The sequence below is a fragment of the Mustela nivalis genome (genome assembly GCF_964662115.1).
Source record: "Mustela nivalis genome assembly, chromosome: 6".
Taxonomy (NCBI): domain Eukaryota; kingdom Metazoa; phylum Chordata; class Mammalia; order Carnivora; family Mustelidae; genus Mustela; species Mustela nivalis.
The window spans coordinates 17,144,478-17,164,801 of NC_139025.1; the positions used below are offsets into that span (position 1 = coordinate 17,144,478).

The 20,324-nt window shown below is 53.2% G+C and overlaps 1 protein-coding gene across 2 annotated transcripts in view; it reads left to right on the top strand.

Moving 5' to 3' along the window:
- Positions 1-20,324, top strand: part of ESRRB (estrogen related receptor beta) — a 166,361-nt gene that overhangs the window by 91,979 nt on the left and 54,058 nt on the right. For both annotated transcript variants that reach the window (XM_082733625.1, XM_082733624.1), the window contains exon 2: positions 18,923-19,332. In XM_082733625.1, coding sequence (XP_082589751.1) covers positions 18,923-19,332 — 410 coding nt within the window. The remainder of the gene's footprint in view (positions 1-18,922; positions 19,333-20,324) is intronic.

A 20,324-nucleotide genomic window follows, 5' to 3' on the forward strand; every position in this document is an offset into this window, starting at 1 on the left:
GGAGTGCTGATGAGATAAAGGAGTAGACCTGCTAACTTTATACTCCCCACTGCCTCCGTTTCCCCATTTGAAAAGTGGAGCTCCCTCCCGTTGTTCCTGTTTCTTGGTATTTGAAAGACGTGGAACAACCACAGTGATGGGGCTTTAAGCCCTCTCCTCTACTTCCTACCTACCTCACCCCAACACCAAGCACCCTAAACCCCAGCCTCCAGACACCGGGCTGTGGCTCATTTGCAGGGCTGCCAACCTGAGACCTTCCATCCCCACTTCTCCTCTGTGGCTCCTACCCATGAAGGTAGCCTGGGCTCACCCCCGCCCCCCCACTCCTGGACAATGCCCCCCCCCCCCCCCGGGCGCCACTCCCCCTCCAAGCTGCAGCTTTTCAGCAGCTCCTTATCCCAACCCTAACCTCTCCCCCATGAGGAAGGTTTTGTAGGGACCACAATACCCGACCCCCAGTGCTGTGCTGTAAAACCCAGAATTACATAGCAACTGGATTAACAGTGAGTATTAGCTTTGCTTAAAGATTTTTCTGTTTACATAAGCATTAGCTGCGGGGTTCCTTTAAATAGCTGGCTTTGCTAATGCATTTGTAGTGCAAAGAAGGGGTGCATGGTGGGGGTAAGAGGGACAGGACTAGGAATCAGAAGGCCTGAGTTCCAGCCAGCTGTGTGATGGGCGTTTGACATCTTGGAGTCTCTGTTTCCTTGTTGGAGAAAGGGAGCTGTGGCAGACGGCTCAGCCACTGTCCCACAGCCGGTGGGGGGCGGGGCGGGGAACCCCCCCCCCCAAGGCAGTGTGTAACTAGCTGCCCTGTGGGTCCAAGGTGGCTGCTGCACCTGCACGACCTTTGTGCGTGGGGTGGGGGCAGGTATACCGCATGGTGTAGGGTGTGATGCAGCCAGCCCTGAAGACCTTCCAGTGCCCAAACCCTTCAATAATACCCATGGATTTTCTGGAACTGGTCCTTGCCCCACTCTCCATATTGATCCCCTGCTTGGTCCTCGCCTTCGGCCTTCCTGGCCCCGCCCCCTGCCACCCACCTCTGTCCCCAACTCACCAGGGGCTTCTTCCCTGGATGTGTGCGCCAGCCTCCCCGCCTGTGTGCTCTGGGCCTGCGGGCCCTGGGCTGCCTGGAAGGCCCTTCCACGCCTGCTCCCCTACTCACCTGGCTAACACCTTACTTGTCCTTCAAAACAGCCTAGATGGCTCCTCCTCCAGGAAGTTTTCCGGGACCCTCCTCCCCTGAGGAGAATTAGACACCCCTTCTCTCTGCTTCAAGAGTTCCTGGAATGCGAGTGTGTGACTCTGTCCTTGTGCTTGTGAACACGTTATTGCCATCATTCGCTTGTTTCGTCTGCCGTGAGCTTCTGATCTTAGGGGCAGAATCCTTGTGTGTTCCACGCGGTAAATGTGTGGGAAAGGCAACCGAATAAACGGATTGTAACTACTTTTTGTATGAGGCAAATGGCAGGGCAGGGAGATGCCTGCCTGGCTTTGTGGTTAGAGCACGTGACTCTGAATCTCAAGGTCATGAGTTTGAGCTCCCCGTTGGGGGTGGACATTACTTTAAAAAATACAAATATATATATGTTTATATAAATAAATATATATTTATAAATATAAATTATAAATATGTAAATAAATATTTATATTATATATTTTATATTTATATATTAAATATTATATATATTTCTGAGGTAAATGTGCTTCATCCCCAGGCAAATAAAACTCCTCTTCTGCCCACCCTAGGAAGCATACAGCTTGTCCTTCAGGCCAAAACGCTGGTGTTAGACACTGAGAGTCCAAATAAATACTGGCTCTACCCCAGCTGTGTGACCAAATTCCTTTGCCTCTCAGTTTCCCCATCTGTAAAATGGGATCGTCGCAGTTCTGACCTGTTAGGGTTGCTGCGAAGAGGAAGCGAGTTGGTGTGTGTGCTGCCCTCAGAACGGTGCAGGTCGTAGCTCTGCGTTTGATGGTGGATTTTCCCATCAGGCCCCGGGATTCTGCCTCCCTGGGTCCTCCCCAGACTACCCCCATCCCTGGTTTGCTGAGCGTGCTATTTCTCTCCCTTTTGCCTCACTCCGGTGATCGTCCTCCCTTCCCTACCCACCTCAACCCGTCAGCACAGAAATAATCTAATTTTACTTGATTATTAGTCATTACTTTCTGCTGGTGTTTTTGTTCGTTACTTTTTTTTTTTAAACCGTTCTAGACTTAATTGAGTTGATTGATTAGCACAACCCCCAACTAGAAGGAGATGCTCTGTAACCCTCTCCTCCCCCGGTCTGTATTTCCCCCCAGAGAGGACAGGGGCTGACTTCTGGGGGTCCGGGGCTCGGCGGTTCTCAGGGCTCCAGACCAGAGTTGGCGTGGTGGGGCGGGGCGGGCTGGGAGCCGAACACCTGCCCTTGTCTGGCTGAGTGACCCGGGGCATGTTCCTTACCCTCTCTGAGCCTGAGGTTCTTCATCTATAAGAAAAGGGATCGAGGGGCGCCTGGGTGGCTCCATGGATTGGGGCCTCTGCCTTCGGCTCCGGTCATGATCTCAGGATCCTGAGATCGAGCCCCGCATGGGGCTCTCTGCTCTGCGGGGAGCCTGCTTCTTCCTCTCTCTCTCTCTGCCTGCCTGTCTGCCTACTTGTGATCTCTGTCTGTCAAATAAATAAATAAAATCTTTAAAAAAAAAAAAGGGGGGGGGATCGAACTGAAATGAGCCTTCGATCCTTTCCTACCCTAAAATTCTGTGAAAACTCTAAATCTCAGCTCCCTGCACATCTCCAGTCTGTGAATCATTCATTCCTGTATTCAGCATTGCTGAGAGCCTGCCCAGACCCAGCCGTTTGCTAGGATCTAGATGTGAGCAAGGCGAGGGTCCTGCCTTCGAGGAGCTCAGGGGGAAAGTCCAACAAGCAGCAAGTCTAGTGTTTATATCCGTGTCCTGGGCTGAACAGGGTTACAGAAGGGAGTCCCTGACTCTGGAAAGTGGTAGAAGGGTGACAACGTGGGTTCAGTCCAAGTCAAAAACAAATGATAGAAAACAAAACTGAACAGACCGGTGTGAGGAAGGGACTTTTATGGAGGCCGCCCGTGTGCCAAGTACTGCGCTGAACACTTTCTTCTCCTTTTCTCTTTAATTTTCATACCAGCTCTCTGAATAAAGGAATGTGATAGCAATTTGGCAGATGAGGCAGCTGAAGCTCAGAGATGCTAAGTGGCTCACCTGAAGTCACACAGCAAGTGCATGGGAGAAGGAGACATTGAAATGAATATGAATGACATCAAAGAGTATCTGTCCTCTTTATACACTTTCACACTATGTTACAATCATCAATTACTTGAGAAAGGTTAAAAATTCAGCTAATTTTCCCAAATAGGCTTTTCTCTTTTCATCTTTGCTCATTATTTTTCCATGGTTACCCTTTTTATATTGCATGTATGTGTAGCTGGTGCAAAGGCCCTGAGGTAGAAATACCCTTGGGAGTGTTTGGGGACGAGAAGGAGGCCCATGGGGCTGGAATGAGGGGAGAAGAGTGCAAGAAGAGTGAATTTGGACGGGGAGCCAGGGCTAGCTCAAGGGGGCTTTGCAGACCAGAGTTGGGACTTGATTTTATTCTCAACATGTTCTGTCATCATCTTCCAATACCTGTTGTATCAACAGCTCTGCAGCTCAACCCAGTGGATGTGGCATTATTTACCAGCACTGAGGCTGTTTCCAGTGATGTTTGTACGTGTGCACACATGTGTGTGTGTTGGAAGTAAATACTACAGGTCACATTTCAAGCATGTGACTCTGCGTCTGATGAACGATCAGAGTCTAAATCGGTAGGAATGAAGTAACTGATTCAGTGTTTGATCATTTGTGTGGCTCTAGGCCAACAAGGCCACGTTGTAACCTCTGATGGAGAAAGGACAAGGGGTTCTAGGCGCAGGACTCGCGTGTGCAGAGGAGCAGAGCTAAGGAAGAGCCAGGCTTGCTCAGAGGCGTCTGGCCAGGAAGGAGGCACCGGGGATCGACAGGTAGAAGCCTCCTGAACACAGGTCAGCACGCATGGCTTTTCACCTTTTCAAGAGGCAGAGTAGGGGCTTTTATGGTTTCTATCAATTTTTAAAAACTTCTTATTGGACTAGCTTGGCATTTACAGAAAACTCCCAGAGCTGGTGCAGTGAGTTCGTATGTCCTCTGGTTGTTTCCCCGCTCAGCTCGATACTTATATTACCCTGGTGCATCCGTCCCACTGAAGAGACTCCCTTTGCCACGTGACCGTCGGCTGCACCCTGTACTTTATCCAGATTTGATTCCCTTTCCCACTGATGCCCTCTCTCTCCCAGGATCCAGCCCACAATCCTGCACTGCTTTGGGTTGTCCTGTGTCTTTAAACTCCTCTGGTCTGTTTCTCAGACCTTCCTTAGTTTTTGTGACCTTGACAGTTGGGAGGCATGCTGATCAGATATTCTGCCTTTGCATTTTTCAACTTTCTGTTTGCATTTGGAATCCTGATGTTGAGAGGCTGTGGAATGTGGAGGTTAGGCTGGGAACTCAGGAGTCCGAGGGGCCAGGGATCGTCAGCCTCTGACCCTGACAAGTGAAGCAACGATCAACAAGGAAAACTGCCATTACTGGAAGCGGGCGAATACTTACCTCCAGGGCCCTGGTGAAGGTTACCTGGGTAGACTGGGTAGAGTCGGTGCTGGTCAGCTGGGTTTCGGTTTCAGTTTCATTAGTGGGCGAGCACCTGGTGGGACTGATTGTCCCAAAGACCGAAGACCATGGTCACTTCCCCTCCGGGAGCCAGTTGTGACGTGCCACAGGGTGTGACAATGTTGCAGGAGGCTGGCGCTTTGCCAAGTTCTTGAAAATAGTATCTTAATTTGATCCTTATAATAACTCCATGAGGCAGCAAAGAGGGGTTTTCCCTGCTTTCGAGATGTGGGAACCGAGAGTCAGAAGGTCATCAAGAAGGAATTGGCTGAAGGTCATGGAGGGAGGAAGGGTAGAGTGGAGACTTGAACGCGGACTTGGGAGGGCCCAGAGTCGGTGCTCAGACCAGCTTCGCCTGGCTGAGAGACCAGCGGCTGGGCAGGCAGCTGTCAGTAGATGTGTGGGGAGAAGCCCTGCTCTGGGGATCCTGGGCTGGAAGGGTTCTGTCGTGGGGGCCGGAGGACTGGCATTTGGCTCGGCAGACGCGTCAGGGCAGGAGACTGGAGTTTGGATTCTCAGTCTTTACATGTCATATCGATCTCAGGCCATTGTATTATAGGCAGTGTTTCATCTTGTAATATGCTTTTTTTTTTTTTTTCTTTAGGTGATTTCATTTTTAACCCTTGAGTTACCTGCAAAACCAGCATGAGCCAAAAGCTCATGACGGGCATCCCGCTTCCCAGGTGACTCTCAGGACCCATGGTCCAGCTTTCTTCCACAGGCCCACGTGTCACCTCCTGTGTCATATGTCTTCAGATCTTTCTGGCAGATGGCTAAAGCTGTCTCCATTTTCCTGGAAGGGAAATAGAGTGACTGAGACCAGAGAAGGCAGGTAACTATGTCAGGGACACACAGCCTCCGAGCTGGGGCAGAAGCCAGACCACGTAGTCACTGGGCTTTTTCTTCCAGACGTAGTAAGAACTTAGAAGACCCTTGTGTTGTTTATTTAAAAACAAAAACAAAACAGAACAAAATGCAGCAATATAAACTATATAAAAATGCAATTCTACCCTTGAAAGGCACTTGTGCATGTGGGTGTGTGCGTGTGTGTGTGTATGTGTGATAAGGAAGAAATATGCCAAGCAATTTTGGCACCTAGGCCAAAAGTAAAGTCAACCCTTAGTTTCATCAAGACACACAGAGGTTGGAGGGGTGGCTAGTCCTTTCCAAAAGGGCCCCCCACCCCAGGGGACCTGTAACACCATTCCTTTGATACGGTGGTGGTGAGGGGGGTTCCCATTCTATCCACTCTAAACTTTCTACATTCAAGGCTCACAGGTCACCCCCTGCCCAGCTCTGCACACAGACGATGTGGCCCTGGTAATTCTGCTTCTAGGTGACATCTCTCCCACCTGTCCCCCATCACCCAGGCATCAGATTCTGAACAGCTGAGTATCTTCCCATACAGGCTATGTTCACCTGCTGGTCCTGGGGGCTGGTCTTGATATTTGTAGGGGTTGGGGGCACCCAGAGTGGCTGAATTCCCAGATGTGGGTATTAGGATAGACTAGAGATCAAGGGATGGCCCCTTAGTGGACCGTAGAAGCCATATGCCTTGACATCTGTGTGCCTCAATGGATTTTCGCATCTGTAAAATGGAACTACAAATCCAGAGCTACTGTGAGGGTTAAATAAGCTTCTGTGTGTAAACTGCTTTGCACATGATAAATGCTTAGCCAGAAAGGAAGTTCGGTGTTTGGATTCCATTCAATCATACAGCAGCATGACTGTCCTTTTGTTTTCTCCAAAGAGCTTCCAGGTCTGTTTTCTCACTGAGTCTTTACAACAACCCAAGAGAAGAGGGTAGTTTTTTTGGACCCAGTTTTCCAGTGCGACTGCTGAGATCCAGATGAGTGTAGTGAAAATGGCCAAGGCCATTCATTAAAACAGGGCGGGCTGAGCCTGACGTCCCAGCGGGCAGCTGGCTAGCCTAGGTGTGTCGCCGTCTACCCGCCAGTCTCTACTCACAAGCCTTCCCAAGAGCAGCTATGTTCCCCAAGCCTACTCATACACTCATACTTCCCAGGGACAGAGAGCCCCACCAATCCTGTTTGGTGCTGGGTGGGGGGGTTTGGGGAAGGCTGGGGAAGGGGTGGGAAGTGCCCCACCTCTCAAGCCAGCGGCAGAGCTCGTGTCATTGCCAGCAGCATCTTGGTGAGGATGAAGGTTGCATTAGTGAACAGTGACTGAAATGCAAAATAACATTTTGATCGAGCCAGCAGGCTGTTTATTTATGAGATCAATAGTCAAAATGCCCCATCTGGAGAAGTCCTGTGTGATAAGTGACAGTGGTTCCAAGGGCAAGCCTGGTGAGTCCAGCCCGGACCTCCACCAGCTCAGATGAGGGGAGGGCTAAGAGGCTTGGAGGACCCCCATGTCTGCCTTCCCCTTTGCTCATTTTCTTCTTATATATCCAGTTCCTAGAGGAGATTCCTGAGACCCACACGGTCAGAGCCCCGCCTTGCTGAGGCTAGAAGGACCTGCACCCGCGGAAGCGGAGGAATCCCAGTACAGCTTGTGTTTATTGAGCACTTATGGCATGCAGGTGCAGCCGGGGACTTTGTGCTGATTGTGTCATTTAACCCTTTGACCCATTTTGCAGATGAGGAAACAGGTATGGGGAGGCTGGTTACACGGCCAGTAAGTGACAAAGCCAGGGTCCAAACCCAGGGGACCTGAGTGCAGAACCCTGGTACCTGGGCCCTGAGGTCCAGGCGTGGCCGTGAACCCTTCCTTCTTGTATGGAATCGGGTTTCTGGCTCTGAAGTCAAGACAAGCTTTTCCCAACCCTGCTTCTTAAAGGTTTTCATACATGACATTGATTTCTGTATTAAAATATCTTTTTTTTTTTTAAACAATTTGAAACCCGGTTTCTCAGTTAGTGGGTCTGAGATGTTAACTTCCCTAAGTTCCTTTGAAACGCATTACATGATGTTGGGTTCTTAAAAAAATAGAAACACAGAGTAAGAAAAATCCATGCGTCATTCGTAAAGCCTCTAAACTAGGATTAGTGGAATTCGATGGGCGCTGAGGGCAAGGTTGATCCTTTAGGTCCTTTCATTGGGGCTTGCTGGACCCGGGTCTCTGGGCTCTGTTCTTACGGTGCTGGCTGGATTCCTTGCTCTGACTCTGTCCTGTCCTGTGGCTCATGGCCAGGAATGTCCCATCCTAAGAGGGTGCAGGGCTTGGGGACCCCTCTCCCACCCAATTCTCAGACCTCCTCGTTCATTTGTGCACTCAGCCAGTGTTTATGGAGCCTGTGTGCCTGGAGCGTTCTAGACAGAGGGAACAGGAGGAAAGAAAGAACAAGGGTCAGAGGCCCCCTGCCGTGGGAGCACAGTGGTATTGTCCAGAAACAGCCCGGAGTCCTGTGGGGCTGGTCCAGAGTGAGCATGGGCAGAGCGGGCAGGGGACAGCATCTCTGGTGGTGGGGTCGGACCCTGGGGGCCTTCTGAGTTGCAGTGAGGACTCCTGCTTTCCTGACAGTGGAATGGGAAGCCCCAGGCTGTTTTAAGCAGAGGAGGATTATGACTTACTCCCTTTTGCTTTGTAACTCTCTCCGGCACTTTCTGGCCCTGTGACCCCTGCCGGGTGTCCCCGGCTGCACAAAGGAGGAAATGATAGTACCCATCTCAACAGGTTGTTATGAGGGCATAACGCATGTGGTCCTATGCCCAGCTTGGAGTAAGCCCTTGGCAGGTGGGCACCCTTATCCACATTACAGAAGTCAGAAGCAGTGCCAGTTCCCCGCCTGTCCAGCTGAGTTAAGATGTTTCTTTGTCATCTGCCCAGGCTGCCCATTAGCACAAAGACTGAAAAATTGAGTCTGGAAGAGGAATGGGTGCCGGGAGCCCCAAGCCTCCCGTGTCATCCCTGCTGTGCACAAGGCCACATGGGAAGGCCCATTGCCTTGGCCAGGTGGTAGAAGGAAGCCTTGTCTCCCTCGTTGGGTTGGCGCCCTGCTCCATGGGCACACACGTGGGCTTAAGCCCAGCAACAGGGTGCACAAACCAGACCCAGGTATGTGATTGCACAGGGACAGAGGGGAGGCCAGCAGTGGGAGCCAGGCATCTTCCGTGCTCATTCAGTCTTGGGTTCCATCAACAGAGGTATAGTGTCTACGATGAGAAGGGTGTCAGTACAGCTCTGCTCCGTGCCTATCAGAATGTACCTGGAAGGCTGGGCTCCATTCAGATGTTCCTCTTTGTGGGGAGTAAACACAGCAGATGAACCACTCTTCAAGGAGGACAGAGGGTGGGCAGGAGTGACTTCAGGATGAGGGGACACTGAGCCTCCTGAGGACAGGGCTTCCCAGGGATCAGGAAGCTGCCTTCAGCAACATGGAGGGCTGTCATATAGATAATGGGGGCGGGAAGGGGGAGGCGTCAGACTTGTTCTGTAGGTCCTGAGAGAGTTGCATAACTAGAAGTACCAGAGAGAGAAGAAACATTTTGGCTCTTGACACGTAAAAATTTTTTTTTTTTTGACAAATAACTTTCTTGAAAAACACACTCCCGAGTGGCGGGAGAATGGGAACAGCGGCTTTCTGAGCTAGGCATCTCCTCATCCCTGGGGTCTTTAGTGAAGGCAGGCAGCCAGGAACCGGTCAGAGGCCCTTTGAGGTCCTGACCTCTGGCTGGAAGAGGGCCCTGCCTGTGTCTCCCTGCCTCCCCCACCTCCGCCTGCCTCCCCTGCCTTCCTGCTCTGCCTCCAACACAGCGCTTTTCCCCCTTCCCCCGAGTGTCTCCTTCCCTCGCCTCCAGGCTCTGTCACCTCCTCTGAGAAGCCTTCTTTGGCTGCCCTATCTGTCACTGCCCCATCCTACCCTCTGTCCTCTTCCCCTGCCCGATCACTAACTGAATGTATACTATTTTGGTTGTTTGCTTATTGTGTGTGTTGGGGGGCTAACCTTAGCTACTATTAAGTACCATCCCACTGTTTCGATGGCTCAACACAGCAGACGTTTCCAGCTTGCCCATAGGACATTTTCGGGAGGGTGTTTGACAGGTAGCCTTTCATGAGGTTATTCCCAGGCCCCGCCTTCTTCCAGTTTGCGGCTCCACCCTACGGACCCTGGGACGCCCTCCTGGTCGCTCTGCCTGGGTCCTGTGTGGCCCGCCGATGGGGGAAGACAGAGCAGGCGTACAGGATGGGGAGTACCATGGGAGATTTTGATGGGCCAGACAGGGAAGTGACCAACATCATTTTACCCACATGCCGTTCACCAGGACCTAGTCAGTGGCTGCAGCTCACCAAAAAGAGGCTGGGAAACGTAGTCTCTCTGTTGTCTAGGAAGAAATGAAATTGCTTTTGGTGAGCTCATAGCAATCTCAGCTACGTATGTCTCCTATTTCATTGACTCCACGTCATCATCTGCTGTTAAAGGCACCATTATTCTTGGAACCACTAATCAAATTAAACTATAGCTATGCCATTGATTCAAGATATGTTCCGATCACTAAGATGTTGAAATATGAAAAGAAGGTATAGCTATAAGTCCGTGAAGGATGGTGTCATCACTTCCTGAGGACAGGGACTTGTCCACCTTGTGCCCTGATCCATCCCCAGGGCTGGAATCGTGGGCACACAGTCGAGGTCCGAGGAATAATCGTGGAATGACTGAGCGAGGGAGGGAACGGGTGAATGGGTGAGACGGTTTGTGAGTCGCTCTCCGGGTCAAGTATCAGAATGCCGGGGTGTCTGTCCTGTCAGGGAGTCAGAGGGCGCTGGCCTCCCTGGGCAGAGGAGGTGCTGCTGGGTTTTTGAACAGCCGCCAACAGCAGCTAGGACTCCCTGGACTCTGCCCCTCACCAGCACCCTTCTATGCTGCCAGCTTCCACTTTCTTCTCCCTCGCTAAGTGTGACCTTGCTCACTCTCTAGCTGTCCGCCTCTCCGTGCTTCTGCCCCTGGAGAGGCAGCCTGGAACCCACACATCTCAGAGGAGAGACTCGTTGGCCCAGCTGGGGTCAGGGGCGCACCCTTGGGTCAATCAGCGGGGCCAGCAGGGTAGAACGTGGGAGCCCTGCGTGGGCACACGCTCGCTCCTGTTCATGCTAGTAGGAGACAGAGAGGGCGGGAGTGAGGTGTCAGCTCCCAGGAGCGGGGCTAGTCAGTTCAGACAGTTGGTTCTGGTAGTGCCTGAGTACGGAGCCCCTTTGCCTGAAAAGGGACTTTCTGGGAGAAAGGGCCCGCGCGCAGAGAGGCATGCAAGTGCACCATTCAGTGGTGGATAAGTAGGCTTCCCGGATGGTTGAATGCTGGGTGAGGAGAGAGGAAGCGGTCTTGCTTGTGATGGGATTGAACGTTTCAGGGACTCGGAGTGGAAGCCATCTCCTGACCCAAATCGGCGTGCTGGAACTTTGGCTGGCTTTTCTTTACTGAGCACGTACTATGTGCCGGGCTCTGTTCTAAGCTCTCTTCGTGTTCACTTGCTAATCCTCAAGACCACCCTAGGACATGAATACCATGATGATCATCCCCATCTTGCAGATCAAGACCACCCTAGGACATGAATACCATGATGATCATCCCCATCTTGCAGATGAAGAAACTGAAGCAGAGAAGGGTTCCATACCCCAGAAGGAACCGAGCTGGAATTCAAACTCAGGCAGTCCAGCTTCAACCACTGAGCTCCATGGTCCAGCATCGTGTCTACTGCGAGGATTACGTGGCATCTGGAAGGTGCCAGATGTGTTCAGTGACAGTAGGTGGGCGGTTCATACCACAGCCATGGCTTACTGGAGGGTGAAAATATAGCCATGTTCAAGAAGAGTTCAGATAAATTCGCAGATGTCCGACCTCCAGTAGCTCATGGAAGGAAGGATGCTTGTGGTGTGTTTGGGAACCTACACTGAACGCGTGATGCTGTCATTCCTCCAGACCCTTCGTTTCATGGTGTTCAGAGCCCAGAGCTGGCCAAGAGGGACCAAGGAAGGACCAACTCTGCGTCCTGCTGAGGGGTCCTCCACTAAGAGGACTGCGGTGAAGGCTGGCCTTTGGCATCGGTCTGTCCAGACGAGCCCCTGCGTCTAAGTTACACAGAGCCGCACTCAGCCGCCGCGGCTGTCCACAGCCGACTGGAGCTCCGTCGGCAGATGGACCTGCCCAGCTGCCCCAGGACGGCGGCTCCACGTCCCCTTGCCTCCCCCCTGCTTTGGCAGGGCATCTCTCTTCTCATTATGACGGATGCAGCCTGGAAAATCATGGATAAAACACTCCGATTGAAAGGCACTAATTACCCATCATTATTTTCCACGCTGTAATTTGTGTGGAACGAGATTTCAATCAGTTGTCTGGGACCAGCCCGGTTTTGACTAATCTTTCTAAGACAAGATGCTTAATTACAGATTTTTGACATAGCCTCATGCAGCGGGAGACGGGCTCTCGCTGAAGCCGGTTTGCTCTTGGGTCGTTTTGCGGTCCCGGGTCCCAGAGGGAGGAAGGAGGGGTGTTAGCCAAGGATCCCCGAGGAGTTAAAATCCAAATAAGGTCCAGACTGTGGTAGTGTCGTGACAGAGGCGGGTGGCTGCCTGAGTCACCACTCACTGTGGCTCTCAACCCCGAGCAGCCAGCCAGGCTCTCCAGTCAGGAACTATGAGCGAGTCACCGCTCTCAAGGCTTCGGTTCCTCCTCTGCGGGGTCACCGGGGTGGGCAGCAGAGTCTCTGGGGACTCATAGTCCCCTGACTCCAGCCGTGCTAGGGCGTCTGTTCAGGAAAACAGGTCTGTTGTTGGAAGACTCACAGATGCCAGATTTCAGTCGCATAGGAGGGATAAAAGTACCATTTATTCAAAGAGGTGATTCAGACTACGCAGGGGGAAAATAATTTGAATTAAAGAAATATGTGAGTTTAACAAAAAACAAAAAACAAATTAAGGAAAAGAATTTGAATTAAAGAAATATGTGAGTTTAACAAAACGCATGTCGGACCGCGTATGTACAGCATGGGATTGATTAGAGTCCTTGCTCTTACACTTCTCACCATTGGTCACCTCACCCCTCCCTCCTTCCCCCTCCTCCCCCGCCCCTTCCATGTAGTAAGCACCCACGAATCCGAATTCTAGCAGGAAGCTGGGAGGGCAATTCAGACACGAGGTCCTCCCCATCTTATCCCTCCTTAAAGGCTCCCCTGCATTCTTTCTAAAGGAAGTTTAGCTGTTCTGCTTTCAGGTTCCTTAAAGGGCTGCTTCATCACAAATAAAGCCTTGCTGGAGGGTCTGAGGGTCTGTTATAATGAATAGCTTGGTGGCCCCCAGTTAACGAATTAATTATGGAAATGTACATAAGAGTCTCTCAAGTGTTCAGAAACCATTTTTCTTCTGTATAGTGGATTCCCGTTTCAGGCTTATTTATCCTCTTCATTTGCCTAACGAACCACTTTCCCTCCTGGTAAATGGTAAGTTCCTTATGGAAATAGCCTCCGGGCTCTGTTTGGGGACTTGGCTGAGGGAAGAGCTTTGCTGGGTTTAACCACAGGTGGCCGGAGGCTGAGTTTTCTGGAAGGGGCTTCCTGGGAGGATCCCAACAGCTGGCAGTGACCGCTCGGCACCAGCTTGGGCTACATGTTTTGCCTCCAATCTTTTTTTTTTTTTTTTAAAGATTTTATTTATTTACTTGACAGAGAGAGATCACAAGTAGGCAGAGAGGCAGGCAGAGAGAGAGAGGAGGAAGCAGGCTCCCTGACGAGCAGAGAGCCCAACGCGGGGCTCGATCCCAGGACCCTGGGATCATGACCTGAGCCAAAGGCAGAGGCTTTAACCCACTAAGCCACCCAGGCGCCCCTGCCTCCAATCGTTTATGCTCACTCAGAACAGCCGTAGGAAGGAGGTGCTGTGATGGCGCCCATTTTACAGATGGGCACTCTGAGGCTGAGAGAGAGTGACCTCGAAGTCAGCAGCTAGCATGTGGCAGAACTGGGTTATCTGCGCTCAGAGAACTGACTGGGGCGGGAGGGAGGCCAGGCCTAATCAGATGCTGGTGAAATTGAGGCCAGAGGTGGCTCTGGCCATGTTCCTGTTACCCATGGATTGCAGGGGCAGGGATGCCTCCAGGGCCTCCGACCACTGGCCACTGCTCTTTCAAAGCCTGCTTCGTTGGGGCCTCTGTCCCTTCCCAAAAAGTCAATAGTCATCGACCCAGCTGGGAACTGGGTCCCGCCAGCCACAGATGATGGACTCGATGTGACGCCCTCCTCCCCAGAGTGGAGTGTCAGCCACCTCCCATCATCCCAAGGCTGCACCCGCCCTCCCTCCCTCCTGCCATCTGCTCCCCGCACCACCCCTCCCCTCCATCCTCCTGGCCCTTGTATCCAGGCCCCACCTCTGACATCTTCCCTGATCCCCCCTCCAACTCCCCAGCAGTCTCGCTCTTTCCTTGGCTCTAACTCAGCCTACACCCCCAGAAACCACATGCTCCTGGCCCCTCCCCCCATCATTTCCTCCCACTTCTACCCTTTCTGCCCTGACCCCCTGTGTCCAAGACTTGTACCATTCATTGGCCCAGCCCTCTGCTCCCGCACCCCCGGCTCCCCTTCTTCCCTCACACATCTCTGTCAGTGATGCCTGTCTTGGGCGGATTTTCCCCCAGGGAACATTCAGCCATGTCTGGAGGTTTGGGTTGTCCTTTCTGGGGGCAGGGAAGGGGCTGCTACCGGCCTCTAGAGGGTGGAGGCCCAGGGATGCTCAGAAATGTCCCCTGCACACCTAGGACCGGCCCACGGTGAAGAGCTACCCTGCCCCAGGCGTCAGAAGGGCCGAGGCTGAGGAACCCGGATGCAAGCTGCTGGAGGAGACAGGGCTCCCCTGCGTGGCTGCCCCCGCAGAGTGAACTAAGGGGCCTGGGAAGGCCTGTATGCCCCCATTCCTGCTCTCTCCTCCCACCACTGCTCCTGTTGCAAGCTTCCTTCCTTTGCCTGGACTTCCTGCCCGCAGCCTTCACTCCCTGTGCCACTGGCTTCCTGCACTGAGTGAAGGGGGCAGGAAGGGGAGGGGGTCTCAGTTCTCCCCTCTGCCACCCACACACCTCCCTTCCTCTCTTATGCTTCGGCTCCTTTCTGTTCCCGTGTTCCGGATTCCCGTCAACCCTCCAGCGCATCATTCCCACGCTTTGCAAACTTGATGCCCTGAAGAGTCACATCCAGGCTGCTAAAGCAAACCCACGGGAAAATGCAGACTTCTGGACCCCACTCGCAGGCGCAGGTTCAGGTTGTGATGGAGGTGGGGTCAGGCCAGAGCAGTCACCCGTTCAACAAGCACCCCAGCGAACTCTGGTCAAGAGTAGACTAGAATTTGGGAAAAGCTAACATTTTTTACCTTTTGTATTTTCCGTCTCTCCACCTTGATTTGGTGTTCACCGTTAGCACTGAAGGGAGAGGCACTGTATCATTCATTGTCTACTTTGGGGAGAGAAGGGGGGATCAGTAATTATCCTGGGTCAGTGGGTAGAATCAGGATCTCCCAGGGCAGACTGCAAAGTGTGGGTTCCATAATTTTTATTTTATTTTTAAAAAAATTTTTTAAAAAGATTTTACTTATTTATTTCACAGAGAGAGATCACAAGTAGGTAGAGAGGCAGGCAGAGAGAGAAGGAGAAGCAGGCTCCCCGCTGAGCAGAGAGCCCGATGCGGGACTCGATCCCAGGACCCTGGGATCATGACCTGAGCTGAAGGCAGAGGCTTAACCCACTGAGCCACCCAGGCACCCCGATTCTGTAATATTTGAATGCCTTAAATTCCTTCCATTCTTTTTCTTTTTCTGTTGTTTTTATTTTTTAATTTTTTTTTTTTTTTTAAGTAACCTCTAACCCTGGCATGGGGCTTGAACTTACAACCCCAAGATCAAGAGCTGCATGCTCCACCAACTGAGCCAGCCAGGCAGCCCCAAGTTCCCTCCATTCTTAACACAGCCCTCCTCATCAGAGACCAACAGTTACTGACATGACAACAAAACATGCCTTCTCTGCCTCCCAAATTCCCCAAGTTCAAGTGGATGGTACCGTCTGAAGGTGTACTGGGAGGAACCCCACTCTCACACCCTTCTCTACCCTTTGCAGCCGAACTTCTTCTAAGAACTGTCTCCTCCAGCCACAGTAATGTGGCTTCCATCCCCACCATGCCTTGGTACTCCCCTGGTGAAGTCCCCAGCCCCCTGACTGCTCACTGCAGTGGACACTTGCCCCATCTGACTTCCTCTGACCTTGTGACCACCTGTGACCTGCTGCCACTCCCTCCTCGTTGCATTTCCAAGTCATATGCTCGCTTTTTTTTTTCTTTTTAAGATTTTATTTATTTATTTGACAGAGAGAGACACACAGAGAGGGGGAACACAAGCAGGGGGAGTAGGAGAGGGAGAAGCAGGCTTTCCGCTGAGCAGAGGGCCAGACCTGTAGCTCCTGAGCTTGAAAAAAGAGGCAGAAGAGTCTGGAAGGAACTTTCAACACAGAAAAGCAGCTGTGCCCTCTGGAGGAAGGTCTTCAGTCTACAAATACAAATGAATGAGCCAGTGAATGAATGCAGCAAGACCAGTGAGGCACAGCAGGGGAGCCCCTATGAGCCTGGTAGACCCCCTAGCCCTTTCTGGTGTTCTGCACACACGTTCTGGTGCTCTGCACACACTTTCTGGTGCTCTGCACACTTTGTTTGTTTAGTGTCTGCCCTTCCTGAGAGAGAACGAGCTTCCTGAGATTGTGGGCTGTGCTTGTTATGACGGTTCTCTGGCCAGCACTTGGCACATAGTAGGTGCCTGAAATAGGCATTGAGTCACCCTAGAAAAGACAATCCGGGGTGGTGGGGGGCGTCAAAATAATGGTCACAGGAAAGAGAAGTCTGCAAGAATGAGATCCTCTGCAACCTCCACCCCTCCCCCCCAAACACAGCTGGGATGCAGGCAATAAATTAATGGCTGGATTTCCGTGCAACTCAGAGGCCTGGATCATGTTTGCTTCCTTCAGCCCTGGAGTCTCTGAAGATGAGATGATACAAGGCCTATGTGAGGAGGCCAAGTGGGGGTGAACGACGTAGGCCTTGTGACGTAGTGTAGTGAGGGAAGAGAAGAGATGACCGTAGTTGCTACAGTCAGTGCTTACATCAGGTGTATCTCCTGGAATCTTGAGTTCTGTCCAGTTTGGGGGAGGGGTGGGGATGGAGGGCTGGGGTTCTGGGAGCTGTCTCCCCAGTAGGGCTTGTCACAGGGGGGCTGGGGTGTTCCTGTGAGCTGCAGAGCCTAAAGCAATGAGCAGCAGGGAATTACAGATGAAGGGGCCCCTGGGTGGCTCTCCCTGATTGCCCTGCGTAAGGGTGCTGCGGGGAGGTCCCCCAGAAGTGCACTTGTGCCTACTCAGGCAGATTTCCTGTCTGGATTATGCCCTGCCAGGCTGATGGCTTTTCCTGTGGACGTGCCAGGGACCTGCCGGTAGATGGGGGGGAGGCAGGAGGCCATGTGGAACCCAGGAAGATGACAGGGCACCACCCAGAGCTGTAAAAGGACCCAGAGGAGACCCCTGGCTGGGGCGCCCCCTACTGATGTGAGGGAAACACGGGGCTTGCATGAGAAGCGTCTCAGAGGACTTGGGAACATTTGGTTTTGAACAGAAGACGCCTGAGAGCCTGTATCTTCAAACACTACATTCCAGTAGATAAACTTGAGAGTGGGAGCCTTATACCTATCTCTTATCTTTGCATCTGCAGTTCCCAGGGTCTGATTAGAACCGCCTGTGGGGCAGTAAGTTCCTTGTCTCTGGGCATGTTCAAATGTAGATGAACGGGACCAGCCCTGGGGATGTGGGCTAACCAGGAAATCATTAGTGGCTTAAGGGATGGCGAGGGCCCCTCCCCATCATGAGATTGCATTTGGTGGGGGAAGGGTGGGCTTTTTGGGGGGGGGTACGGGGGAGGGGTGGGCAAAGCAGCCCTTCCCTGGGTGCTGACCAGTCCTTTCCTCCAGGGACTGCTCAGGAACCAGGGGCTCACTCTGAGTATTATTGGAGGTAGAACTGTGGCCGCTCCCCAGGGGACCCAGCAGGGCTGAGACCCTCCCTCCCAGCCGGAGCCCTCTTTCCGTTCATGGGGCTGTACCGCTGACTTCTCCGGGAACTTTCCTTCCACCTGCTCCGTGGGCAGAAGCCTTGGGCTCCTCCTTACCTCCACATAGCCAGGCCAGGTCAGGGACCCATGGACCCCGAGTCAGCCTCCTGACTCCAGATTCTGGCTGGCCGCGGAGGTCTTGAGTATGGGGACGCAGCTGGGTTTCCCTCAACGCCCACCTTCATCACCCTGCTGTGAGCTTTTCTTGCTCTTTTGGAGAAAGGCTCCTCCCCTTGTCCCCGGACTCCAACCCCGTGGGAGAGTCACACCTTGCCTGCCTTCTCACCCACCGGGCGTGGGAGGAGGGACTTTTATTTTGGGAAACATTTGACCCTTCGCAGTGATCCTGTCATGGTAGTAATGCTCCCTGGACTCTGGGGTGAGGCAGGGATGCTGAGAGCTTGAATTGTAGGGTTAAGAAGCCGCTGCGGACTCAGGGAGCTCATGCCACCTCTTGGAGACCTTGTCTCTGGGACGCTAGCCTGCTGAAGGACTAGGACCAGGGACAGGAGGGAGGGGCCTGGAGCCACCTTCCACACGGGCCCCGGGCCAGAGGCAAACCCCAAGGGGCAGCCTTTGTCACCAGCCCTACCTCTTGCCCTGGCCAAGCACCTTGCTAGGCATCTCTAGTCCCAATCTCAGGGATGGTGGCTGGCACAGGGGAAAGCTCCCAGCTGGGCTTACCAGAAGCCCCTGTGAGGCTGGGTGAGATGGGTTATCAGGTCTGGTGTCTGGTCCCGCGGCCGCACACCCAGACTTTCACCTGTAGCCACCATGGGGTCTTGTCGTGCAGGGAGGTCGGCCAACTATTTTGTGTGAATTGTGACCACTCTAAGTCCCCCTGAGGCCAGCAGTGTACAGAGAGCCGGGTGCCTGGTCTGAGGTTGACTGATCCAAGTTTCCTCTGTGGAGTCACAAAGTTCTGGGAGGTAAAGCCAGAATCTTGCTCTGGGCCGCGCAGTGTCCTGACCAGTTGACCTTCTGGGCCAGCATTTTTATCTCCCCAAGGCCTGAGCACGGAGCCCCTCCCAGCCACCCCGCCCACTCGGTGCCCGAGCCCCAAGCTAATTCCTGGGGCGGGTGTCACACCCACCGCACCCTCGGCTGAGCTGACTTGCCCGCGCTCTGTGTGTCCCCAGGCTGCTGAACAGAATGTCTGCGGACGACCGGCACCTGGGCTCCAGCTGCGGCTCCTTCATCAAGACGGAGCCATCCAGCCCGTCCTCGGGCATCGACGCCCTCAGCCACCACAGCCCCAGCGGCTCGTCCGACGCCAGTGGCGGCTTCGGCCTGGCCCTGGGCGCCCACGCCAATGGTCTGGACTCGCCGCCCATGTTCGCAGGCGCCGGGCTGGGCAGCACCCCGTGTCGCAAGAGCTACGAGGACTGTGCGGGCGGCCTCATGGAGGACTCGGCCATCAAGTGCGAGTACATGCTCAACGCCATCCCCAAGCGCCTGTGCCTCGTGTGCGGGGACATTGCCTCCGGCTACCACTACGGCGTGGCGTCCTGCGAGGCCTGCAAGGCCTTCTTCAAGAGGACCATCCAAGGTGCGTGACGGTGGGGCAGGGCCAGGGCGGGAGGGGCGGGGATGCCCTGTTGGTGGGGGCGACGGGAAACCGGGATGGGGGGGGCGGCGGTGGGGGATGCCAGCCAGCTGCCGGGTCCGGCTGGGCACCGGGACAGCAGGGGTTCCATAGGGTCTTCCCCCCGCCTTTTGGTTTCCCCTTCGGGATTCCAGGCAAGACTCTGAACCTCAGGACTGTCGTGCAGACGGCAGACATGCCTCTGTGGCACCCCAGAAAGCCCAAAGGAAATCCACACAGTCGCCTCACTGTGTGAGTGTCTCTCAGTGGTAGGGGGAACTGCTGTCAAGGCCGTGTCCCTAAAAAGATGATTTTGGGGGAGAAGATTGTGTTCTTGGTCCTGCCATTCCAGACCCCTAAGAGAAGAGTTCCTCATTTTGTTTTTGATCCTTTCCTTTCTTTCTTTCTTTCTTTTTTGGTTTTGTTTTAGGAGAAAGAGAGAAAGCAGGGGGGAGGGCCAGAGGGAGAGGGAGAAGCTCGAGCAGATTCCCTGCTGAGCACAGAGCTGGACCCGGGGCTCTATCTTGGGAGCCAGAGATCAAGACCTGAGCGGAAATTGAGAGCCCCTGCCTTAACCGACTGAGCCTCCCAGGCACCCCTGTTTTGATCTTTTTTAATTGCACAAGTGAAACACGATTTTCTTAATTGGGAGAGTCAGGCCACCAGAGCAAGGGAAACCCACTCACCCTGTCTGGTCCCAGCGTGGCCTGTCTTCAAGGGCTTTTCACGTGCATGGGTGTTAATCAGCTGATTCGTGTTCTGATGGCCAGAAGGGCAGCTGTCTCTCTTAGAGGGTCCGTGAGTGATTTATTCCTATGAACGTGTGCAGGATCCCTGGTGGGTGCTTTCTGTAAAGTCATCCCAAGGGTAACGGGGGCTACTCATGGGTCCACCCTCACAGAGCTATTGCCAAGTTCATGGCACAGGGGCTAGCCCAGAGCAACAGCCTGTGCGAG